The sequence below is a fragment of the Cariama cristata genome, unplaced genomic scaffold (genome assembly GCF_000690535.1).
Source record: "Cariama cristata isolate BGI_N322 unplaced genomic scaffold, ASM69053v1 scaffold1463, whole genome shotgun sequence".
Taxonomy (NCBI): Eukaryota; Metazoa; Chordata; class Aves; order Cariamiformes; family Cariamidae; genus Cariama; species Cariama cristata.
The window spans coordinates 80429-98305 of record NW_009609941.1 but is presented as its reverse complement, the minus strand read 5'-3'; the positions used below and the strand labels follow the sequence as shown (position 1 = coordinate 98305).

Here is a 17877-nt window from a genome sequence, read left to right as displayed (position 1 = left end):
ATATATTGATACTGTGCAATGCTTGCTAGAAGAGCTGGGGTGGAGAAGATGAGAAGAATAATTCTCTCATTTGCTTCCACTCAGGGTGTACGAGAGAGGTTTGGAGAAGAAAAGAGTGAGAGTTGTGCACAGTGTATCTGTTGTAGGGAGTAAAGTTACTTTATTCTGCGCAGACACCTCCTGTTCAGCCTTCTCCTCCAAACTGTGAAGCGATGCTACTCACACGCCGTCTGGGACTGACAAGGAGGACGCCCAGGTACGTGAGGGTTACAGGAAGGGGTCACCTCCTCCTGCCCTTTAAACTGCCTCATGGAGACACTGAAAACTGGGCTGCAACCTTACGTCAAGGTCCTAAGTTTTCTGTACCAATTTGCCTAATAAATACACTGTCCTGATAGTTTCACTCTGTCCTAGCTCAAGTGAATTTACAATGAAGTCAATAGGTATGGCAAGGTACCACTGCGTTCTTCCTGGAAGAGAAATGACCAAAATGTACTGAGTGAGAGGGTTTACGTACGCTGAAAACAAAACCTGATGGCCTGAAGCTTTCTGTGATCACATGTATCTTTCTATGAATATTCCGACCTCAGCATAAACCTTAAGAGAAATAAAATAGTTTCAATAGTATATCAGCTAAAGGGCAGTGGCTTGAGTTCACCTTGCAGAAATTTTAATTTATTAAATCTATAATTTGTGTGAATCAGAGTCTATATATGAAAGTCATTGCTCAGCCATCATTTGCTCACAGGTTTCAAATCTTAAACAGTTGTGTCATTCGCACAATGAGTCTATGCTATTAGCTAAATGCAGAGCCTTTTCCATTTGAAAAGGAAAGTTTGCAGAAAATTTAAATGTTTAGGCAATGCACTGGGCCTTTTTTTCTCTCTACTTCAGAGAGAGAAAAAATTACATATTTTTTTTCTCTCTACTTCAGAGAAAGAAAAAAATGTAATGTCTACTATTACTTTTTATCCAGATTAGTCCATATAAACTCCATTTCCACGTACTTTCCACTAGCATGATGAAAGCAGGTAGATATTCTACTGTGAAGAGTGGGCTTGGGAGTTCTCTTATAAACATTTTCAGCAGTCCTGCTGCATCATTATTTCGTACTTGGTCCCAGTCAAAAGTGTCTTCATAAAATTTTGCCTCAAGTTCTTGATGGAGGTTCTGAAAGATAAAAGGAACATCTGACCTTTGATCATTGCTTCCGACCTGGCAGTTTGAGATCACTTCAGAAATCCCATTACAAACAACAGGCAGGTTTACACTGCAGTTGAATTCAAGTAGCCCTAAACCAGTAGGAGTCTAGGTGCAGCCGCGCAGAGTTCAGAGCACGTTAACAAAGCAGGTTCCTGGGGATATTTTGCAACCCAGGCTAAATTTGGTTTGCTATAGCTAGATTTCTGCCAGTGACCCATTTGAACCATTTCAAAACAAGATAATTTTGTGCAAGGTCTTAGAACTATAAACAGAAAATTCAGTTAAACAGGATTTTTAGCACAGCTGTTCTTTTTGTTTAAAACACTCTCCAGAGGTTTTGACCCTTAAGTCACAAAGGAGTGGCGCTTCTTCCTCACTGCCAGTGAACTTGCTAGATAGTCTGTTGGCATCTGAGTCCAGGGGCCTTGAGCAAATGGCTTTAACTTCAGGTCTTCCGGTCTTCAGAAGGATGTTTTCTTTTAGGGTAGCTATAATTAGATTTGATCACTTCATAGAAAAACAAAGGTATCAAACTATTACTGTCAGAAAACTTCCACTTAATACAGGCCAAATAAAACCCTCAAAAAAATACGAGAGATCTAAATCAGAATTGATTATACCATTTTGGGTGCCCATTTAATCCTCTTGTTCTCTGGTGTCAGCATCTTGCTCTCTCACAGAGGTCTATTTAGTTCTGGAGGGTAACTAATCGATGTTTCACACATCAGTGTGAATGGGAAATGTTCAGTAAGGGTCCTCGTAGGAACAGAATTCGGCTTCAAACTCAGATCAGCATTTGGAAAATGCAAGCTCCTCAAAAATTTATTGGGTTAGTAAGATTGAAGGAAGCTATTGTAGTATCAGGATATCCAAAAATAATGCAGCTTTCACAATTATTATTGGCCAAACACTGCCTTATCCATAGGAAGTTTATTGCTGCTTTTTGAGAGACCATTTATGACAAAATATATCTGTAGCTAATATTCAGGTTTCAGAACACGTTTTTGTTAAATATACTTTAATATTATGCAAAAAAGTTTAGTCTGTTCAGACAGAAAAGCTTTTAAAAATGAATTCTGTTTACCATGTCTCACATGAATGGAAGGAAATTACATATCAAATATGGTCACACATAATGAAGTGGAATGGCTGGCACAAAAGGAAATAGAAAGTCATTCAGGATTTGGTATATAATGTTACAATCCCATTTTTACTAGCACATTTTACTGGTCATAATCTGGGCTATCTCAGCTTCCTCTGTATTCACATCCTTTGCACATGATCCATACAAACACCTGGATTAAATTCTGTCCTGGTAACTGACTGAGAAATGTGGAACAGAAATCCTCACCTCATCAAGAGCAGAAAAGGACAGAAAAGCTACTCCACATTTTTCTGCCAAGGACTGGGAAAAAGCCGTAGAAATAGAAAGCCAGATTTTTGAAACATAAACATTTAATATATATACCCACACAGGCAACCGTATATGTATACTTTACATACTCACTCTCCCCCCACCCCCACCCCATATCCATATATGTATGCACCTAAGTACTTCTAAAAACGTTTTTGCAATTTTTTTAAATGTGGCTGATCCTATGGTAGACTATCATACATTTTTCGTTCACTGGAGCTTTTGTTACAAACCAAATTACAGGGGAAAACTTGTATTTATTTCTTCTATTCTTTGTTTTATAGAAGAGTAACCTTTAATCACTTCCATATGCCTTTTCTTTCTCCAAACAAGACTGAAATAAAATTGGAATGCCCTCAAATCCTAATGTCATAATAATGTATGAAGCCTTTGAAGGATGAAATCTGGATCTGCTTTGAAAAAATATCTCTCTTGCTGGTTGGCTTGTGGACAGACTTCAGTGAAGCCAAAACCCAAATAATTTAAAAGTGTCATATGGGCAGTTTAACTTACCACCCAGTATAGGAGAGTTACATATAAGGTCGTATCTCATAGCAGCTCCCTGGACATAGGCTGTGAATAAGAAGTGAACAAGACACAGTGCAGTATATGCAAAGGATATGAAAGTAATTTAATTAGAGCACAGCCCTGCTGTGTAATCTCCCCGGAGAGATTGGAAAAAATTGAGATTGTGTGAAATAATACTTTAAGTATTTGTATGAAAAATGAGGAAGCTGAAAAGTGCAGGCCAAATCAGGAGCTCCCTTCTGCAAGACGTGGCACTTTGCAAGGTGCCGAGTGCTGTTTTCAGTCCACAGTCAGAAGGAGCTGGGATGCTACTGCCCGTCTTCGGTGCATTTCACGTAATGCCACTTTTTCTTGTACAGACATTTTTGATGATCCCTAGCCCATCAGCGTTTAACAATCCCCAGCATTTGTGTGGCTGCCACAATGATGAGACTTCTTGGCTCAGAAAGCAAGACTAGCTTTCTTGAGGATGAGAAAGTGGGAATGGGATGCACTGTAAGAAGTTGCTTAAACCAGACCAAAAAAAACCTAGAAAAAACAAAAATCTGGGAAAGAGGTAGATACTACTAAGCCCAGAAAAAAATAATTTTCCTAATTTGCCTCTGCCAAAGACTTCCAGCTCCTGGAATCAAGTTAGTCTGGAGAAACAATAGCAAGCATTACTGCACCACAGTGTCAGGTTATTGGGTACCAGCTATCCCGTGTTCATAGCTCGCAAATAGCCTGTGAAAATGCAATGCTTGAGGCTGCCAAACAGTGAACGCAGGCCAAATTTCTCTCACTTGGAACATGAAATTGTAAGATCACAGAAGATAAATGAGAAATAAAATGACACAAAGGTTAAAATGACATAGAATAAGATCATTATCTGAAGTTTGCTCAGTTTAACAACTCCGAATTTCTGAAATAAATTAAAAGAGAGATAAGATCACAGCAGTTTTGGACAACAGAGATAGACTGAAAGGATCCCCCAATGTTTAGTGGAGAAAAACTGCATTCAGCATCAAGTCTGTGCTTTATATAGAACATTAACAAATGCAAAGCAATAGACTACATGTTCTGTGATTTATTGGTTCCCAGGAACCAACCTGACCTTTCAGTGGCAGGGATGCAAACGCTGAGCTACGCACATCAGTATGTATGTGCAGTGTGAATTTGTGTGTGCTGTGTTATTTTACACAGAGTCTGTGGTCCAGGAGACAGAAAACTGGCCCAAGCGTGTACCTTGACTCTGGAGGCAGATCCAGGCACTCGTAGAATTCCTTCAGTTTCTAAACCTGTTTCCTCAAGCTTGTGAAGCAACTGAAAAAGACCCAACAAAACCCAGTAAAATACTCAGCACCACTTTAAAATACTAACAACTTTTTTTCAGTCTAGGTATCCTTGAAACTAATTTGAAAAAGGTGCATCTCTATGCAATTTCCTAATGAAAACAAGCCAGCTCATGTAAATAAACCTTCCTAATTTGTTCTCCATATTCCTGACCCCGAAATACAGAGTATGCAGAGTACAGAAAACTGATAAGGCAATAGGCCCCTCTGTCCTTGATTTGAGACATGGCACTGCTATAGAGCAATTAACACAAACGTATTAATAAAAGGGCAGATACACTGGGTAAAACACAATGGTGTTTTGAGGGAAAATTAACCTCTCAGAAATGTTTAAGTCTTTCCCCAAGGAACACAATGGAAAGGTCTATAGACAACATATGTTTCTGGGAGCTGAGAACTTGGATTAGAAAATGATCCCAGGATGTTTTATTTTGAAATTTCTGTGACTAGAGGAATAGGCTTTCCACTCTAATTCTTTTTAAAAAAACAAATATGTTTTGATTTAACGTGATTTAGAATGAGGAAAAAAACTCCCCACAACTAATTTCCTAGCATTTATTCATACAGCTCTGGATTTTCACCACCAGCTCTGCTTTCTGCCCTGACTGTTGGATCCTTCTAATTTCCCATGGTATCTTGACAGGGGAGCTGTGCAGCTGATTGCAAAGTCATGCAAATGTTCAAGTCATGTCAGTCTTTCCCCTGACCCTCCACACCACTTCCCCTTTTGTCAGTATTTACAGGGAGATTTGTTGCAGTTTCAAGTCCATGTAAGCCTGTGTAGTTGTGTATGTGCTTGTGTCCGTGTACCTGCCTCCGAGACATCTGCTGGATGTCATTGTACTGTCAACTGACTTCTATAAATGACCTTGTCTTGTCATACAAGCCTCAATGAGAAGATACCACTTCCATTCTGGAAATAATAGCTAAGTAATACCTACAGTTTGAATTCATGTGAATTTAAAACTTCTCAGACAACTCATCTCTGCCATACACACACAATTTTGCATGGCTCTCAAATTTAACAAGAAAGGGAAACAGACATTTGTTTCCCGAAGTTTCCTGTATGGTGTCGTGTAATTACAAAAATCAAAAGAGGTCCCCACAACAGATAAAACACACAAAAGGAGCAATTTTTTCTCCTTGTCACAAGGTTTTCAAACCACAGCATACAGACAGACAACCTGTAGACACCTTCAAATCTGTAAAGCCTGCATCTTCTTTTATCTGATGACTCTTTTGAGAGTCAATGCAAATGATGGAAAAGCAAATCTTAGTGGCCGAGCAGGCTGAGTTATACTCACTTTTTGGAAGATGAGAGGAACTTTTATTCCAGGAACCTTCTTTTGATCATTCTCCAGCAGTATGGTGAGAGGGACTCCAAACAGACCATTCTCTTAAAAATAATAACAACAAATGTGAAAAAGAGGAAACACAGCCTTGTATGCATCTTCTTCACAATGCTGAGCGGTGCCCAGGGGATACTGCAGCACAGTACCTCGTCCCCGCACCCTCTCTGCGCGGTTCCTCTTCAGCTCCACCCCCAGTGCATCGTAGAAGGCCGTTAGCTCAATCAGGGAGAGGTAGCGGATCTTCTTCATGTCTTCAGGAGAGAGGTCCCCAACCTCTGTCAGTCCAAACCGGCTTTTCCGAACAATGAATTTCTACAGTAGAGATGGGTCGCATCTTTATTTGCACAAAAATTACACGAAGTGAATTTTTGTTTTGCAAGAGATGCCCGTATGTGATGGGAAGTCATATTAGGGTAGATGGCAACACCAAAGAGCTGAACTACAACCCTATATATTGGCCTGGTATGTTGACATAACTTGCATCCATCTGAAACACACAATTGAGCTTCTTGCTCATCATATTCCCTTGCAGTTTGACTAGTAAGCGGTGCTGGAGCTGAGGTATTAATCTCAGTGCCCCTGCTCCAACTGGGACAACGGAGCTACATGCTACCTAAACTTTTGCCCAGTTTCAGGGTGTAACATTTTGCTCTGCTTCTGCCTCCCCCAGAGCGGCTGGGAATGCTGTTGAAGTAGCTGACACATTTCATCAAGGATATGGTTGTATATCGATTGTATGCGTGTGTATAATGAATCCATGCCTGCTTTGCATATTACTATTAATTTATGAAGTCTTACAGCAGAATTCAAACTAAAGATCTGAGGAAAAGCCCAGAAGCAAAATCACTTAGTCCTGATGCCAGCCTGCCAATTTACTGGCACTTTTTATTACTCAAGAAGCATTTAGGCTTAGAAAGAGGACTTCCAGCAGCTAAGAAATCATTTACTCAAGTAGGCTTGAACTAAACGGTACTTAGTAATTTGAGGCCATGTGAAGATGTCTACATATTTTAGAAACTGCAGTGTCATGGACCAGAGGCAGGAACATTGCATCATGACAAGCATTTTTACAAATGTCAAAAAGAACAAATACCCATCAGTTTTTGACATAATTGTTACACATAATAACAAAGTTATAGTAAAAACCATGCTTTGCAAACTGTGGATATTTGGTGTTGTACACTTTTTTAATTTAATTGTTAGTCAGAGGTATAAAAAACCAGCATTACAAATCATCTCCTCCCTTTAGGGAACTGAGTGGAAACCCAGCCTTTAATAATGTTTTGCTTCTGGAGATTTCAGTCCAGTCCTCCCTTTTTAAATAAATTTTGACTCGATAGGTTTCACCCATCTTTAAATGGAACCAGTCAAACAGATTAAGAAAAAAGTAAACAAAAAAAGAATTAAACTTTCCATTTCAAAAGTAAAAGAGGACAAAGGACAGCTAGATCCTGTAGGTTAGGACTTCCTAAATCACATTGCACATGGTCTTTCAATAGGGGTTAATCATAATTGGGGGAGAAAGAGTGCAGGGGGTGGAACAGCTAATTTACATGCTGTCTGGGGCATTTTAGGCCAGAGTCTTCCCTCCCCAGAAGGCAGGAATTCCACTGTTACTCTTATGCTGAGATTTAATAACGTAATAAAAGCTACATGGAGAGTAGTCTTCTGAAGACACATAAAATACCAAGAATATCTATGCATTTTGGTTCCAGTGATGCAAAAAGTCCAAATGCAGTCAAAGCACAATAAATCATCTCAAAAGTAAGAAAAAAAAATCACACAGTATACATATATTTTCTGAGGGGAAAGAGAAACGGTATGTTTGCCAAGAAAAAATGACAAACACTCCAAAACCAATTACAAAGGGTAGCTACAGTGATTTTCCATGGTGGCTGATCGACTTCTGGGGTCACTATGATGTGATGCAGTGCTAAGACAAGGTTTGGGGCTGGGCCTCTTTCTTCTGTCTTGTGTCACAATTTTCCGGTGATTTTTCTTACAAACAATGGAGTCACAGTATGCAGCACTGAAGGAGGCTGTGCTATCCTGAAATCAGATTACTAGTGCTACGGCTAAGGATCACATCTGACATTGTGCGACATATTGTTTCTATGTGGAACTATACGGTGTACTAAGATGGGCCTGAAATGCGTACTGACTCTTAGTTCTGTAATATCTTCAACGAAGGCACATTGGTCACGGTCCCACATCAGGGAAATTGCATGTGACCCTATGCAGACAGTGATGTTGAGTTGGCTCTTCTGGGAGCTGCAGGGCACATGCTATTTTATGATAAATAATCTCTCTCTGTGCAGCTCAGTGTACACCATCCATGAAGCTGGTTATATCAATGTGTCAGACCTGCCCTGGAGAAAGTATGATGTAAGAGAAATGCCAATGTCAACAGCTACAATTGTTGACTTTATTCAGAAACTCTGTCTGTGATGACCTGGCATGTTTCTCATGTACTATTCTGAGCACACAAAATGACGTCCTGCATGCAGAGTAGTTCACCTCCAGCACAATACTGGCCTTTTCTAATACTAATCAATTATGAATCCACAGGTTCATGATATTCAACGTAGCATCTTCTCTTCCCTGTTTGTCACCAGTTTCCCTGCTCTATCAACTGGAAATTGTCCAAGCTGTTGCAGAGAACAACGTGTTTGTGCATATGTGTTTGTGTGTGTGCGCGTGTGTGTTGTAGTGAAAGCTGCGGTCCTACATTTGCTACTACAAGGAGTAAGGATTAACCTTTGGCTTGCCAAAGTCGTGATGAATGCAGAGAGATCCTTACTCTCCACAGGACACCAAGTTATCCCCACTACAAAAAAAACCCAGACACACTAAAGCACAGGGATTTCACACCAGTTGTAATCTGCCTGGTGTCTTGTCCCTCCTTTCAACACAGAAGCTTACTTCTGCATCTCAGATTCTTCTTCCTTGGTGGTGCCTGAGATGGACAAATGGATAATTCTCAGAGAATTCAATGTCTGTATGGATAGTAACAATTTTGGATTAGTTCAGGACCTCAGGGCACCATAATATTCAGGAAATGCTTCCAAATAATTTACAGCTATTTCGTACATTTCACTAAAAAAGTGGTATCTGAAGCACAAACCTAATGCTCCAGTTTTCAGTAATGGAAGCTGTGAGGGGTGATGGAAATAGAAAATTGACTTCCTTGACTTCAAGAAATGATTCCAGATAGTAACACAACTGCTCAGTGTGTGTCTAGTTGCATGATATGATATGATAAACTTTCCTTTAACCATTCCTGTAGTATCTCCTATAGCATAATTGCACCGAATACTGATTGGAGACAATCGGTACTGCTGCAGGACTAAGGCTTGCTTTCCTCCCTTCATTTGTGAAGCAATTTTAAATCCATGTGTTAACAAAGGCAGATAATCTGTGGGGGAATAAAGTAGGAAAGCAGACCAGTAATGAAAATGATTGCTAGTTTTAGTGCCAGTAACTGGTCTTTATTTCTACGTGAAAAATGTGTGGATGATGCAATGTTTCTGGACTAAGTTACACATATTCATCTGTGATGGATACAAGTGAAATCCAGGCTTAGATATCCAGATTAGCTTTGGTGCCTTTGTGGGAATCGGTCACAAGCGGTAAGCAGGAAAAGCGGGCCGTCTCTACAAAACGCACATAGCAAAGGACAGCTAATGGATCTTAACAGTCTCCAGCGTGCTGGGGATATGAAGCGGGAAATTACTGTGTTAAAGAAAACAATTGAGGAAATATGTCGAGAACAAACTTACAGGCAAAGCAGAGTCTTCCTTTTTGAACCTCTGGTTTTTCGGCCATTCTTGGGTTTTTGGAAGGACCATAATGGATTCTGAGAAAGAGACCTCATAGGAGAGCTCTTCTGTTACGGATGGGCTGCCTTTATCTAGTCTGCAATCTAGACAGCTATTAGCTGAAAATAAGGGAAATTATATATGAATGCTGAATGTATGCTTGCATTTAGTACAGAGACATTAAAAAATTGAACCAAGATGACAAAAATCTTGAGAAAGTAATAAAGGAAGTGGTTCAAAGTGGAATTTCAGTGTAAACCACAGCATGTTCCTGTTTTGTCTGGAGGAAATAACCCCTTAGAAATAAAATCCCTATTTTCATTTTAGATTATTTAACTTGTTGCATTTCGTGACAAAGATAGCCAAGCTGGAACTTCCTGTTTATCAGGAATTATCGAGTTTTTGTACTCCGTCCTTGTCTACCCAGGCCAGCAAACTGTGGTGGCACTTGTCTAATGAACAATTAAAAATAAAAGTTCCTGACAGAAAAATGCTGTTGACACAGTTTCTCAGGTCACTGTTGACTTATTTACAATCACAAGACATTGTGAATATATTTTATATGCTCACATACATGTATTTCTCACAATTGCTCCTGTAGTTGTGTAGCACCAAAACAGGACATAATGTACAATCTTCCAGTTTAAAAAACACTATATCTACTGGAATTTCTGGTAGACATTGTGAAATTATGTATTATACTACTCTGAAATTTAGTCACCTCCTGAAATTAGTGGATGCCAGAGGAAAATTTTCAAAATCAGTACAATCAAGTACAGAAATACCCTATTGTCATGGAGTCCAAAGTATGGTAACACACATGAGTTCCAGTGTTGCCAGCTTTCATGACTGATCTCTTACACCTCAGAGCAATTTTTTCCCTGAAGGTCCAGCTCCTAGACTCACACAATTGGAACAGAATCATAATTTTTCATTGGAAATGAAGTAAAATTTCAGCCCCCAGGACTGCAGAGAAGAGTTTACTAATATGACCCAAATACATTCAAAAGCCATGGAAATCAGAAAATGATTTAAACAGCATTACATGTTTTATAAACATATGCATGCCCCATGATTTTTGAATCATTGCATTTACAGATACAGGAACTTAAACATTTTTTGCAACACTCTTTGTTTTGCAAGTCTGGTATGAAAAAGCTAAGTGTGTTATTAAGTGGCTTCTGGCTTCTGAACTGTGACCTTAGATGTTACCTAATGGCCAAGTCATTTAAGATGTTTTCCATCTCTCTTTCCACCCTTGGACTGGGGACCACAGACTGTCCATGGCAGCCCATGCCATTCGGTTCCCCATCTGTTCTGGTGCAACTGCTTGCAGAGCAGAGGTATCAGCAGAACAGCGTTCGCAACCAAGGAAAATGTCTGTGGTACTATATCCAGAAGTAAACATCTAAGGGACTGGTTTAGAAATTCGAGTATTAATATCCCTTTAGTTAAGCCCTGAACAACGGTGATGGGAAGAGCTTTCAAAATGAAAGATGGACATTCCTGTGGAAGGCTGCTGACAGTGAGTAGTGCAGAGCTATCATTTTCATTAGCATTGCTGTTCACTGTCAGGGCAGTGTTTAAAGGATGTCCAAAGTAACACCATTAGCAGATCAGAATTATTGGGCAGAACCAGAAAAATGACAAATTTCTAATACTACAGTTTCTGCAGTACTGGAGAAGAAATATGAAGGAAATATGCATCTTTCTTGTCATGATTTGCAATAAGAAAATACACTGCTGACATATTTTGGACAAATTCTGCACCATATTGTTTAGAGGTTATTTTTACACTCCCAGCCTTGGAATGGTCAGTACTTTTTAGACGTTGATGCCTCAAGGGCAGCAGTCTGTGTCTGTACAACACCGGTCTTGAATGGGAAACTTTGGTTCCTGCATGACAATAAGCTGACACCGATTTCAAGGAAATACATGCAGCATGGCCCCAACATGAGAGCGGGGACTAACCTCTGAACCACAAGAGGATCTTTCTGTCTATCATTTTCCTAGGAGGAAGCGAACACTGGTTACATGTTGGCATACTCACAGCTAACTGATTTCCAAACTGGCTTCTGCCCAGGAAGCTGGATACCATTAGAAGGAACTGGTGACACTGGAACTGTCTCAAATGTGGGCTGATAGGCAAGGAAAAACGATCAGACTGCAGTGAAGGTAAACGTCTATGGACAGAAACTGCTACAGTTCAAGCAACAGCGTTATCATTCTCAGCTTACACTCTTTTGCCAAGTTTAAACAACCTGTTGTGATTTGCCAGAGTACATTTTTCATAGCCAAGTCTGAGAATTAATCTCCCCCAAGCTGAACAGATTTGGATCATGTTGAGGTCAGTAATATTGCAGCTTGCTGTAGCTAATGAGTCCTGTCCCATATAATGACTGAAATTAGCTAAGTAAATTGCTGTACATAATTGTACTAAGCAAAAGGTCCTCGTCAAATTGTAATCCATCCTGCTTTTAATCATTTTGGCCACAAATCTTTTTGAGGGCACTCTGACACATGTTGAAATCTGCTGCTCCCAAGTACCTGTCAGAAATCAGGCTGCTCACCGCCTTCTGGGATTTGGGCACCAGCAAATTATTCACGGACGGATGTCCTCCCATAGGTTACATACTAACACTTTATCAGTGAACCGCAAAAACAGGTTTGGGGAAAAAGAAGATCTTTTCTATGGTCAAATTAATTTCTTTCTGCTCCAGAAATCATGCTGCACTGCATGAAAATGGGGTAAGTGTGTGTGGCACAGTGGGGAAGGGGCTCGGAAGACCAAGGGGTCACTTTCAAGCACTGTCATCTCTTCTTAGCAGTGGGGTTTTGCCCTTGTTCTCAGCAGTTTTGGGACTCATAAAGACAAATCTGAGTGTTTGTGTCTACACAGGCAAGTAGCAGCTCATCTGCATGTTCTTGGGTTAAAAAAAAAAAAAAAAGGTCAGGAATTTAAAAAATGCTCTGAAGGGTATTCAGTGAAAATAACTACAATGTCCCAAACCACTCTTGTATTTTTCCTGCTGCCCCTTGCATCCTGGTGGGAGCCCTCGGAGCCTGCCCTTTCTCAAGCCTGCTGCCTCACCCCCCTGAGCCTGAGGGAGCAGCCCCAGCTTTCCAGCTGAACCTGCAGCCCCTCTTTAAATTGCTAAATCGGCTGTTTATCAACAAGCAGCGATGCCTCAGGGCAGAGGTTTTGTCTTCCCCATTTGGAGCCAGTGCACAGGAGCAGCATTCAGGCTGCTAAAAGATGTCAGATCTTTAAAAGACGGGCAGCTCTTCCAATGGGAAGCCTGAAATAATGTTGCAGTTGTTTCATTCAGTCTTATCCTCTGAGCTATTTGGGTAACAAAGTCAAATGTTACACGAATAAAATCTCTCCTGAGCGAGTCCATTCAATGGCCCGCAAACTTGATAGCAAACAGGATTTGAGTCACATGGACTTCCTTTTCCAGAAGACTACAAGGACCACTGATTTTTTTAAAAGCAGAACTGTAGGATCTTTTTATGATAAAATCCTATCACATTTACACAAAAGGTTTTAGGACATAAAAAAGTGTTATAAATTTCAGGTGCGAGTATGGAAGCGGAGGGGATGGTTAAACTTGCCTCATCAATTTGGGAAAATCAAATATAAAAGCAGTTATTCTGCTGCTTAAGATCCAGATGGAAAAATTAATGGTAAACATCAGCAACTGACCCATCTACTTTCACTGCTCAAAACATCTGACCCTGTGAACAGCATTCAGAATAGATTTACAGTGAGTCAAGTTTATTAAGGAAAAAAATCCTTCCAGCCTTGTTGCACAGGTGAAATCACTAGTGAGGCGGCTGCAGGCAGAGGGGCTGAGGGCACAGCTATCAGGGGTAGCTAAAAACGTCATATTCTGGGTCTCATTTCCCAGCCTCCACAGTGAGAGTGTATAAAGAAGCCAAATCTATGTCTCTTTTGTGAAAATCTGTTCCAAACAGGACCAACGTCCCCACTCCCCCCATTTTTTTAAATCTTAGGATAGCATGACAAAAAGAAAGGGAAGACTGGGAATAAAACCTTTTTAATGCATGAATTTTAAAGATCCAGATTATTTCTTTAGTAAAAAAGAAGATTAAAAACCTTTGGAAGCTCATGTCTTAATGAATGTGAAAGGGCAAGGGTCAAATTGTGTCCTTAACTAAATCGGGACAGTTTTATTCATTTGGCTGGAGCTCCAGCAAAGGCAAGACTTCTCATATCCTGATTTCTGACTGAAGTGATTCATTAGACAGTTCTCATTATCCAATACTAAAAATGAGCCCAGTGTTTACTGGTACAATGTACACAGGAATTTCCAATGGGAAGAGGAAACCAGAAGAGCGAGGAGAAGATGGAGATGAGGCAGATAGTTCTTTAGTAGCTACCCTCATTGTAGAAGATGTAAAAACAAATCACTGGAGCACCAAAGCAACCAAATTCTAATGTCAGCCCTGCAGCCAAGGGAAATAAAGGCAAAGAATAGCCTTATAGCTCTGGTCAAGGTACAAGTTGCCCATGCTTTGGATGTATTCCTATTTTCAAGCACTGTCATCACAGATACCTCTTCATGCAAATAGCTCTGGGTTAGTTAGTGATTCTTCTTTAATTAGGACATGATTTTCTCATGCGTTGCTCAAGTAAAATCTTCCTAAGACTCTTGAGGAGTTTTAGCTGATCACAACGTACAGAGTTGGGCTGTTAATGAGCATGATGCTTCATTTCCTCCCTCCAACAACAAAAGCAGTGTTCCGCCCCATTTGTATTCTGCTGTTGATTTTTCTGGGCTTTGAGCACTAGCAGAGCCAATAGCTTCTGATGGAAGCAGCAGGGTACCAGTAGTAAGGAAAATCAGGCCACTGTGATTAATAAACCATCCAATTTAAATCTCGGCAGCATGGCTGTCAGTGGAGCCTGCTGGGTGTAAGCCTGTCTGAAGCAGAGCAGAGGCAGCTGAGATGGGGCAGGCTGCTCCGCCAAGGCTTCGCTCTCGGAGGGGCAAGGTACCCCCGGTGCTGCACGCTGCCCCCAGGACCATGGCACCTTTCCAGGGCGGGCAACAGAAAACAAACCAACCAAACAACCACCACCAAGCAGAAAAAGGAAGTATGGCTTCATTACCTTTCATTTCAGTCCACTTGGGCTGTTGAGTGAACGCTCCTGCCCTGAGGGGATGGATCTCAAGGCAGGGTGAGGGAAAAGCACCCTTCGCTCTGTGTTGACCCACACTGAGACTGGCCACCAGGCAGCAATAGCAAAACATCTAGCAGGCAGGATTTTTCAGAACAGAGAGAAAAAAATAGGGCAAATCTCTTCCCCTAGCCAGATGAACAACTATTTATGCCTCTTCAGTGGTCCTCTAAATCTCATCTCAGGTGACCCTAGTGAGCTAATCACCTTTTCTCTCATCATTAGCCACAGAAGAGAGTAATCCTTCCTGTGACCCATCCCTCTAGGCTTCTGCAATGCTTAGGTTGTTGGGAGGAAGGTGTAATCCTCCTAATGGGGAGGATTATAGGGTTATGTGAAACAATTAGAGCTGTTTTGCTATTTGCAACACATTTACTTCTTTCCTTCCCAACTAAAAAGCAGGATGGGAAAGCAAAACTCCTGCACGTCATTTCAAGCAGTCTTTTTACCATCCTCTCTTCAGCAGCTGTGCTGGAAAGATTTGCCCCTCCCTGTCACTCTTCTTTTTTGGTTGGGCTGTTTTTAATGCGGATCACTTTCCCAAACGGATTCATCACAAAGATTCACTGACAGCTGTAGTGCCATGCCCAAAGCAGCAGCAGAACCTGAGGGACTGCTTCAGCTGGTACCCCCTTACAAAGGAGTGCTGGGGAAACCTGCAGGTGGGGGCACAAGCCCCCCGGCAGTGTGTTTATCCCTGAGGAGCTGATAATTAGGACAAAGTTTCTAAATCCCATAATAAGCAGCAGAGATAGGAGCAGTGGTTAATGGGAATGCCAAAAGGCTGCTGGGAACTTTGCAGGCTTTTGGAAATACAATCTGTTTTGCTGTCCATTGAAGGGAGGTGATGGTGTGCAGCTGTTTTTGTGTATCTGTGTTTAACCTCTAGGTGAGCACCCTACAGAACTGCATATTTTTTGTAGGAAAAAGAATTAGAAGTCTTAATTATTTATTCAGCCTTAGCTTTCAGATTTTCACAATGTGGAACTTGTAAGCGAGCTGAATTTTAGAGGAGGTAAAACAGTGATTTGAAGGGCAATGTCTCTGAAGCTCCTGATCCCTTTAGCAAGTGAGAAATAGAGGTGAAAAATAAGCAGGTCAAAACTAGATCAATAGTGTGCCCATCTGAGAGAACAGGTACAACATTTATTTGGCTGATTGAAATTTATTAGGAAACTTAAGCTTTATTATAATTTTTAAAAATTTAAAATGTATTAAGGTTTATAGATACTTGAATTAGGAGAAGAGTGCTAATCTAGTAAGAATTACCATCAGCTTTTTAATGTTCATGCAAACATGCCTGATGATTTCTCATGCAAGAAAGTCTGCCCACGGGAAACAACTGGATGCTTCTGGATATATATTTGTGGGATATGTGCAAGAGGTTCAAAAGAGCCCAGATACTGAAATTAGAGACAAGTAAGTTAACTACCCACAATTATATCTTTGTAATTTTAGTATAACTATGCAGCTACAGTTTTGTTTCCCAATTTTTTGTTTTAAAATCATCCAGGATGCCAAGCCTTGAGGAGAAGGTAAGACAAATAGAAAAGGACAATGCAATTTCATAATGAAAAAGTGTTTCTTGGAGTTTTGTAATGGCAAGAACTTTTATATTAATTTCAAAGGTGAGCTTGTGATCTTATTGGTGACTCCCATTTAAGATATTGTAAGTGACATATGTAAAGTCATGCGTGTTGCTTTGAGCATTGGACTGAACTCACACAATTAACTGCATTCACCAAAATCAAAACGTGTGGGGATAGGAACTGGTGCATTTAGAGCAATCCTCAGGGAAAAGCGGATGAAACCACCAGAGGTAATGCTCATTTCTGAAGCCATGAAGCAAATGAACAGTTAATAGATTTTCATTTGCTACGTAAGTGAAATGTAACTGCCAGTGTACCAGTTGCAATCATGCTGGCAGGTGTTTAATTGCTTATGCATATTTGAACCCCAGTTGCTTCATTATGGAAGTTTTACTTCACCCCTGAGACTGCTGAGTAAATAGCAAGTGTCCCCAGAAGCCAGCAAAAATTTGAATAGCTGCCAAGAGTAACTCACCAATTTCCAAAAAATAAAGGAGTAAATGTTAGTCTTGATAGGAGATTGCAGGAGGAAGGCTGGCAACAGATACAACATTATGTTCAGGTTAGCTGCAAAACTGTGCACCATCTATTTTCTTTGGTTTCTTCCTTTCCTCTCCAAATATAGTAAATACAGCATTAAAAGTCTGGACTTAGCGTCAGGAACTACTACTGGCTGTCTGTACATTGTCAGTAGAAAAGGGTTCCTGTCTGCTAGAAGCTTTGATGAGCTACTTGAAAAATACATAAAAATTAAGCTCAAAAGCATTCGCTAGGATGCATGAGCTACTTACAGGAGAGTCATTGGTGCCAAAGATGTCTCTCACATCGCGGACTGTGTGCTTGTTCTTCTTTCTCAGGGTCTGAGTGTAGGTGTTGTACCTCTTCTGTACGGCGGCAGCTTGAGTTCTGGTCAGAGTGGACAGCAGGGCTTGGCCATCCTCCTCTTCAGCTCCCGAGATCAAGGTAGATAAACCTACGTCTTGCAGCCATTCTGCCTCCAGCTCCCCTTCTGCAGAGGAAGAAGGCATGTTACCAGGCTTCAGTTTGGGAGTGTCTGCACAGGAGAGGCTTAGGAGAAGAACAGAAGAGGCATTTTTAACCTGTGCATCAACATACCCATGTGAAGAAGGCAGCAGAGGAACTAGCCTGACGCAGCAAGGTCGCTAAAAGTTAACCCCTCATTCAAGAGCATAAATCCTCTCGGTTACCATTTATACCACCTTGTACTGAATGAAGCCATTTGGCAGGTGGAAATTAAATTGGTACTCCAATTAAAATAAGGAAAAAAAGTGGTGTATACAACAGAATAATGTATTTGCACACTAAGGATGAGATTTGAGATGCCAGAGAGTCAGCTGGTAATGAGACACCTAGTGAAGATGCCACACTGAGAGAAATGTGATGCCCGTCTGGTCCGATAGCCTGTTTTGAAGAAG

The 17877-nt window shown here is 40.7% G+C and overlaps 1 protein-coding gene across 1 annotated transcript in view; it reads right to left on the bottom strand.

Annotated features, from left to right (window-relative positions):
* ARHGAP28 (Rho GTPase activating protein 28) overlaps nt 1-17877 on the bottom strand; it is a 71246-nt gene that overhangs the window by 8817 nt on the left and 44552 nt on the right. The window contains exons 3-9 of the mRNA XM_009697686.1: nt 17233-17450; nt 11697-11784; nt 9608-9765; nt 5975-6140; nt 5781-5872; nt 4370-4447; nt 1008-1170 (exon numbers count right to left, since the gene is read on the bottom strand). Coding sequence (XP_009695988.1) covers nt 1008-1170; nt 4370-4447; nt 5781-5872; nt 5975-6140; nt 9608-9765; nt 11697-11784; nt 17233-17450 — 963 coding nt within the window. The remainder of the gene's footprint in view (nt 1-1007; nt 1171-4369; nt 4448-5780; nt 5873-5974; nt 6141-9607; nt 9766-11696; nt 11785-17232; nt 17451-17877) is intronic.